The 8,061-nt window shown below is 37.3% G+C and overlaps 1 protein-coding gene and 1 long non-coding RNA gene across 2 annotated transcripts; both read left to right on the top strand.

Annotated features, from left to right (window-relative positions):
* Positions 1–1,098: 1,098 nt before the first annotated feature.
* LOC110902350 (putative disease resistance protein RGA4) lies at positions 1,099–5,037 on the top strand. Its single transcript, XM_022149037.1, has one exon. It carries the CDS (start codon positions 1,099–1,101, stop codon positions 5,035–5,037), a length of 3,939 nt encoding a protein of 1,312 aa, XP_022004729.1.
* A 634-nt stretch (positions 5,038–5,671) lies between these two features.
* Positions 5,672–7,468, top strand: LOC110900341. Its single transcript, XR_004876567.1, has 4 exons — positions 5,672–5,843; positions 6,382–6,604; positions 6,865–7,086; positions 7,185–7,468. It is a non-coding gene; the product is annotated as an uncharacterized LOC110900341 (long non-coding RNA).
* Positions 7,469–8,061: the final 593 nt, after the last annotated feature.

Genomic DNA, 8,061 nt, shown 5'->3' with positions numbered 1-8,061 from the left:
GAGCCTATGCAGCATATTCGAAGCTCGTAGGGCACCAAAATCCAAAACGCAAACGAAACTGAAACCAGAAAAGTCAATTTCATCAAACGAATCGTCTGCAATTCGATTAGCTAGAACAGAGGATTGTGTGGAACAGAGGATCGTATTTAAATCCATTAACCCTTTGAGAAAAAGCAAGTTTAATCAACAAAACAAAACAAAACCCTAACTTATGAAATTGCCGGAGATCGGAAGATTCGGGTTCTAGGGCGGAGACGCGGATGGAGAGAGCAATAGAGGTGATTTTGCGAGCAATGTCGAGCTGTTGGAATGGATCGGAATTCGGAAGGTAGAACTGAAGGTGGTGGTTGGTGGTGGCTCCGTCGCCGGCTGTTGGAATGGATCGGAAGGTAGAACTGATATGTGTAGGGTAAGATAAATGATGGAATAAATGATGAGATAAGGTGATTTTGTTTGGTGGCTTGTGGTGAGAAGGAGGTGGTGGTAGCGGCTGTGGTGAGGAGGTAGTGGTGGCGGTGGTGAGAAGAGAGGATGAGGTGGCGATGGTGGAGTTGGAGGTGGCTGTGGAATTAGGGTTTGGGTGAAGGGTTGTTGCTCTGCATCATCTGCATTTGGGGAAGATGATGGTATCATCTTATTTATATGTTAATTTAGTTTATTGATTATTATTATTATTAATATATATATATATATATATATATATATATATATATATATATATATATATATATATAGTAATGCTTAAATGACCAAAATGCCCCTGTACTAAAGGACAAAATAATCAGTTTTCAACAGTCAAAATAGATGGTTTTTGGATTTTGGACTAAAATGGCAATAAAATGCAAACCACAGGGACCCAGATGTAATAAGTTTGAGATTTGGACTAAAGTGGCAAAACTGGCCAAACCACAGGGACCAAAATGACAGTTTACTCTAAAAAAAAAGTTAAAAGTTTGAGAAAAAAATTGCAGAATTCACTATAAACAACAGTTTCAATAGTTGTTTCTGTGCACTCATCAATTCATTCAGATCCCTATCACACACACACACACACACACACACACACACAGCTCCCAGTTTAAGCAATCACTATAAACAATGGCTGAAACTCTTGCAAATGAACTCCTCAAAGTTCTTGTTAAGAAGATGACCGATGAAGCCTTCAAGCGTGTTGCTCGTGCTCATGGCATTTACAACGAGCTCAAGGAGTTGAAGAAGACACTCTCCAGAATCCAAGATCTACTTCAAGATGCCTCTCAGAAGGAGGTGACTCATAAATCTGTCAAAGAATGGCTGAATGCTCTCCAACACTTGGCTTACGATATCGACGACGTACTCGACGACGTGGCGACTGAAGCTATGCATCGTGAGCTCACCCTACAGGAGCCTGCAGCATCCACCAGCATGGTAAGAAAGCTCATCCCATCATGCTGTACAAATTTCTCACTAACTCATAGGCTGTCTCCCAAGTTAGATAGTATTAACAGAGAGTTAGAAAAGCTAGAAAAACGAAAAACGGATATAGGTTTGCTTAAGATAGATGAAAAGCCAAGAAATACTAGTAGAAGAAGCGAAACCTCTTTGCCAGAACGCGATGTTGTCGGAAGAGAAGTTGAGAAAGAGCAATTGCTTAAAAAGTTGTTGGGGGATGATGGGTCGTCTCAGGATAACTTTAGCGTCTTACCTATAGTTGGTATGGGTGGGGTTGGAAAAACCACTCTCGCTAGACTTTTGTATAATGATACAAAGGTGCAGCGTCACTTTGAACCCAAGGCATGGGTTTGTGTTTCAGATGATTTTGATATTTTCAAGATAACTGATGCTATCCTTCAAGATGTGACTAAAGAAAACAAGGAATTTAAAGATCTAAATCAGCTTCAAAAAGCTCTCACTGAGCAATTGAAGGACAAACGATTTCTCCTAGTAGTTGATGATGTGTGGAGTGAAAACTATGGGGATTGGGAAAACCTAGTTCGCCCATTTCTATCATGTGCTCCTGGAAGTAGGATAATCATGACAACTCGTAAGAATCGATTGCTCAAACAGATAGGTTTGCATAATGTAGACCGTCTCGAGAGTTTGTCGAATGAAGATGCATTGCGTTTATTTGCAATACATGCATTGGGGGTAGATAACTTCGACTCACACACGACACTTAAACCACAAGGTGAAGGTATTGTGAAAAAGTGTGGTTGTTTGCCTTTGGCTTTAAAGGCAATTGGAAGGCTTTTAAGGATGAAAACAGATAGAGAAGACTGGGATGAGGTGTTGAATAGCGAGATATGGGATGTAGAAATTGGTAATGCCACTGAAAGCGGTAAAGATGTGGAAAATAGTGATAAGATTGTTCCGGCACTTAGAATAAGCTACCATGAACTTTCTGCAGATTTGAAGCAGTTGTTTGCATACTGTTCCTTGTTCCCCAAAGACTTTTTGTTTGACAAGGAGGAGTTGGTATCATTGTGGATGGCAGAAGGGTTTTTGAACCCATCCAAGTCACCAGAACGCTTGGGCCGTGAATGTTTTGATATTTTATTATCAAGGTCATTTTTCCAACATGCACCTAATGATGAATCATTGTTTATCATGCATGATCTGATGAGTGACTTGGCCACTTTTGTTGCCGGAGAATTTTTTCTAAGGTTTGACAATCATATGAAGACAAAGACAGAAACTTTGGCAAAGTATCGCCATATGTCATTTACTCGCGAGGAGTATGTAGGTTACCAAAAGTTTGAGGCATTCAAAGGAGCCAAAAGCTTGAGAACTTTTTTAGGAGTATCTCTCAGTGTGGGTTGGGGCTATTATTACTTATCCTCTAAGATTTTGGATGACTTACTTCCAGAGTTAACATTGTTAAGGGTCCTTTCTTTGAGTCATTTTAAAATAAGTGAGGTACCGGATTCCATTGGTAGTTTGAAACACTTGCGGTATCTTAACTTATCTCGAACAAATATAAAAGAGTTACCGGAGAATGTTGGCAACCTTTATAATTTACAAACATTGATTGTTTCTAGTTGTTGGAACTTAACTCAGTTGCCTAAAAGCTTCTTAAATCTTAAAAGGTTACGACATTTTGACATAAGAGGTACTCCGTTGGAGAAGCTGCCATTGGGGATTGGTGAATTGGAAAGCCTTCAGACTCTCACCAAGATCATCATTGAAGGAGATGATGGCTTTGCAATAAATGAGCTCAAGGGATTAACAAATCTCCATGGGGAAGTTTCCATTGAGGGATTGCACAAAGTGCAAAGCGCAAAGCATGCACGGGAGGCGAACTTATCTCTAAAAAAGATTACTGGATTAGAGCTGCAATGGGTTGATGTGTTTGATGGCTCACGAATGGATACACTTGAAGAGGAAGTTCTCAATGAGCTGAAACCTAATAGTGATACGTTGAAAACGCTTTCAGTCGTGTCATACGGGGGAACACAAATTTCAAATTGGGTTGGTGATCGCTCTTTTCATGAGTTGGTTAATGTGTCAATACGTGGTTGTAAAAAATGCACATCTCTACCCCCATTTGGGTTGCTCCCTTCACTTAAGAGGTTGCAGATTCAAGGCATGGATGAGGTTAAAATCATAGGTTTGGAGTTAACCGGAAATGATGTTAACGCCTTCCGTTCACTTGAAGTTCTAAGATTTGAAGATATGTCTGGATGGGAGGGGTGGTCAACTATAAATGAGGGTTCAGCAGCAGTGTTTCCATGCCTTAAAGAGCTTTCTATAATCAATTGTCCACAATTGATTAATGTCTCACTTCAAGCACTGCCTTCACTCAAGGTTCTTGAAATTGAGAGATGTGGTGATGGTGTGTTGAGAAGTCTGTTTCAGGTAGCTTCATCAGTCACTAAATTGAAAATAAGTGATGTATCAGGGCTTACATATGAGGTGTGGAGAGGAGTTATAGGGTATCTTAAGGAAGTTGAAGAATTAAGTATCTGGGGATGTGATGAAATAGAATACTTGTGGGAATCAGAAACAGAGGCAAGTAAGCTTCTTGTGAGATTAAAGGAATTGAGATTAAAGTATTGTTCAGGTTTGTTAAGTTTAGAAGAGAAAGATGAGGATGACAATTTTGGGAGCAGCACCGGCCTGTTATCTCTTAGAACTTTGTATGTATACTCTTGTAGTAGCATAAAGCGTTTATGCTGTCCAAATAGCATTGAGAGTTTGGATATTGATGGTTGTTCAGATATTACAGATGTCTACCTCCCAAAAGAAGGAGGGAATAAGCTCAAATCACTTCGTATAAGAAATTGTGATAAACTTGAGGGAAAAATCAACAACACAAGCATGCCAATGCTTGAAACCCTACATATTTATAAATGGGAAAATCTAGGATCAATCAGTGAATTGAGTAACTCCACTCACCTCACCAGCCTGGATATAATGCGATGCCCACATATTGTGTCACTTCCAGAGCTTCAGCTATCAAACCTCACCCGTTTGTCAATTTCTGAATGTGAAAGTCTGGTATCATTACCTGAGCTATCAAACCTCACCAGTTTGTCAATTTGGACATGTGAAAGTCTGGAGTCATTACCTGAGCTAAAGAATCTCGCCTTGTTAAAAGATCTGAAAATCAGAAGGTGTCCAGGTATTGATGTTTCCATTCATGGTGGGCGTTGGCCTCCCAAATTGTGCTCACTTACACTAGAAGGGTTGAAGAAGCCCATATCAGAGTGGGGGGATCTGAATTTCCCAGCTTCCCTTGTTGACCTGACGTTAGGGGATGAACCCGATGTGAGTGATTTTAGTCAATTGTCCCACCTTTTCCCTTCTGCTCTTACTGAACTGGAAATAGTAAGATTTGATAATCTGGAATCACTATCAACGGGACTCCAACACCTCACATCTCTTCAACATCTTGAAATTTCGAATTGCCCAAAGCTGAACGATTTACCAGAGACGCTGTTACCTTCACTTTTGAGTTTGGTCATTGACAATTGCCCAAAATTGAAAGAAAGGTGTGAAGGAAGAGGCTCCCACTACTGGCCCCGAATCTCTCATATCCCCCAAATCTACATAATATAAGACTAATAAAGGTACATGTTTATTAAATACTCTCTGATTTCCATAAGATAAACTGGTATTCTCAGTCTTGTGCGTGTTTGTTTTTTGTTTTGGACTAGGAATTTGTTGCTCAGTACCTAAAATTAAATTTTAATGATAACAATAATTTATACGTTGAAATCACTGTTCATGTGTTTAAATTAATATCTTAACATGTTTAATATCTCTCAAAGGGTTAAGTGGATGGAAGTGGATGTTTACACAACTGAATATCTATTTTTTTTACAACATTTTGATTGAAATCATGTCTTACTCTGATGTTTTCTTTTCTTAATTCAAATTTATTTCAACCTTGACTTTCGGTTTGATGAATTCAATAATCTGTTCGAATCAGAGAGGGCTAAATGGATATGTTATTCTCTTCATAGCCAATTTCTTTATCCTTTTTGCAATTTCTTGAATTGAGTTTCTTCAATGATTCATTTGTAGTAATCCCATTAAAAAGTTGACCTTTCAATTTCAGTCCATTTGATTGTAAAACACATAAATCAAGCATCTTTCTCATTATCTTAGATCTCAAGTTTCAATTTAGTGGGACAATCGAATCGAATATCTTATATATACTACTCTGTTTTGCAGCTACCTATAACCATGACATTAATGTAAAGGATATTCTGGGTCATGATGGAACATTCACAGTTCAGAGAAAAGTCTCAACCTATGAACGAGAGATTTTGGCAGCGTGTAATCTTGAAGAAAATGGTGTAAATCTCGGGCATATAATGACTGGATCAGCAAATAATAATCAAACTGTCAATGGCATAAGCGTAAGTTCCTTTCAGTCTACAACATTGCACCACCCCATTATCATATAACAACCTGCTTTTGATTATTCCTATTCATGATATAACAGAGGATTAATTAATGATAGCAGGTTGGATTCACTATTCAAAGATGCTTTTGGAATTTATTTAGATATAACACATTTTAAGTATTAATTTATAAGTATACAAATAACACATTTTAAGTATACTTTTTCAAAATACTATTTGATCCATTTGAGATAACCACATGAACCCGTGTATTATATATAAATGAGTTAAAATTGTTGCATCCACAAAATATGAAGTACAGTTTGACTGTTGATGTCAAACAAATTATATTGATTTACAAATCGGTTACCATTCTTCATTGAAAATGGATTTGTAACAGGGATAGAAATGCAATAGGTTCCACCACATCATCTTTAATGGAAAAAAAGTTGTTTTTATTTTAACATTCTTGTTATATTTAATTTAAAAAGCAATGGGCTTGGCCACTAATGTCAAAGAGTGTTGTTTGACCCTTGAATTTTTGAATTTGCAGTTAAAAAAAGAAGAAAATCTATCAAGCTTCTTGAGTTTTTTTAACATTCTTGTTACATTACTGAGATTCAAGACAAGGTTGCAACAGAAATCGAAAAAACAACAAAAATGAGAAACAATGTCACAAATGTTGTAGAATTTGCAAACGGTGTGAGTGAAGAAAGCCTACAAAAGATGCAGAATCTTCATGCAGATTTCAACGGAACTATCATGCAGTTCCAGTGGTATGCTATCTCAGATATTTAGCAATTTCTCATAACTTACAGGAGAATCAGAGGCTCATATCGTAACAGGTTGGGCCTACCGAAAGTTCTTTTTGTCTAAAAGTTATAAATTAATTATTATTAATAATTAGCATCTCAACAGAAGAAGTACTATTTCAATGATAAGCGGATTTTTTTTTACGAAAACAATTTCAAGGGTTTTAATTTTTTTATCACACTTTTGGTAACTTTACATCTTATAATATGCTGTTGTTTACTAGGATGAAACTTTTAGGTGGAAACAATACCATCAGACGCAAGATTTATATGCTTTGCGGGGTGATGATGTATCTACTGGTTATGATGTGAAGAAAGGAGATTACCATACCTTATCAGCCATATGCAATAGGGAGGGTCAAGTTTGATGCATTCGAACCAGAAAGATGGTTTCATCACATTGTTGCTTTCATCCACAAAGCTTCTTTAAGTTTACAGTTTTGCAGGTTAGTAAAAATACAACCCATATTGATCATTCCTTTTTCATTCAGATCATTTAACTGAACCATTTATTTGTAAAATTTTATGTGGTCTGGTTTAACAGTCAACCTTCAAGTTATGTCATATGACCAAAGCAAAAGTTTTGACATGATTTACTATTTTGATGAAGAAACACAAGAGGGACAAAGAATTTGTTTGGCTCAAGAATTTGCGTATGTGCAGATGAAGATCTTTGTTTCTATTTAGTTAAGTTATTTCAATTTCAAGGTGAATGAAAACAAAAGTGCAAATGCTTAATCTTCACATTGATGGTGAAACAGAGTTGATCCATGATCTAGCATACTCGTATTTGGTGCAATTAGACACACGGAAGTGGATTGGAAAATGGGTCATGCCAAAAAAGGATTAACTTTCCAGCACGTTTGAAGTTATTTGGGGGATAAGTAACGAGCCACACGCACGGACAATTGCTATAGGCGGGTTTTCCCAAATCTCGGCACCCAATTTCGTCATCTAGAGATCCAATTTTGAAGCCAAGGTTTTCCCCAATTTTAGCAGTTTCAATTAATTTCGTCTTGGATTTTTTAACTAGATATTTATTTGTTGTTTTTTAGGCTGTTAATTTCAAGGAACCCTTGGAGCGGTTACACTTGGTATTCATGGGCTAAGTTACGCACCTCTGATTGGAACTTATAACCAATAAAGAATTAATGGAACTTGCCTTTGATGTCAAGTTAACATCTGATGAAGATTAAAAGAACTTACCACTCAAGCAAGTTACCTCTAGTGAAGATTGATGAAGTCTCGCTAATGAAGAAGAGATACCACGTATTAATTAGCCTATCATTTGATGAAGACAATCTGTTGAGAGGATGTTATACGTAATTGTCACTTGTCAATTCCGTACATCTCAACAAGATAACAAAAACATGAGTCCGTATTGAATTAGTTATCACTTGACCTCATAGCTTATCGTGTCA

The sequence above is a fragment of the Helianthus annuus genome, chromosome 13, assembly GCF_002127325.2.
Source record: "Helianthus annuus cultivar XRQ/B chromosome 13, HanXRQr2.0-SUNRISE, whole genome shotgun sequence".
In the NCBI taxonomy this organism is placed as follows: Eukaryota; Viridiplantae; Streptophyta; class Magnoliopsida; order Asterales; family Asteraceae; genus Helianthus; species Helianthus annuus.
Note: the sequence above shows the minus strand (reverse complement) of the source record. Positions and strands in the feature narration are given on the sequence as shown.

Bases quoted from the DNA above. Each gene is read 5' to 3' on its own strand.
- LOC110902350 (XM_022149037.1), top strand. From the start codon at position 1,099: ATGGCTGAAACTCTTGCAAATGAACTCCTCAAAGTTCTTGTTAAGAAG.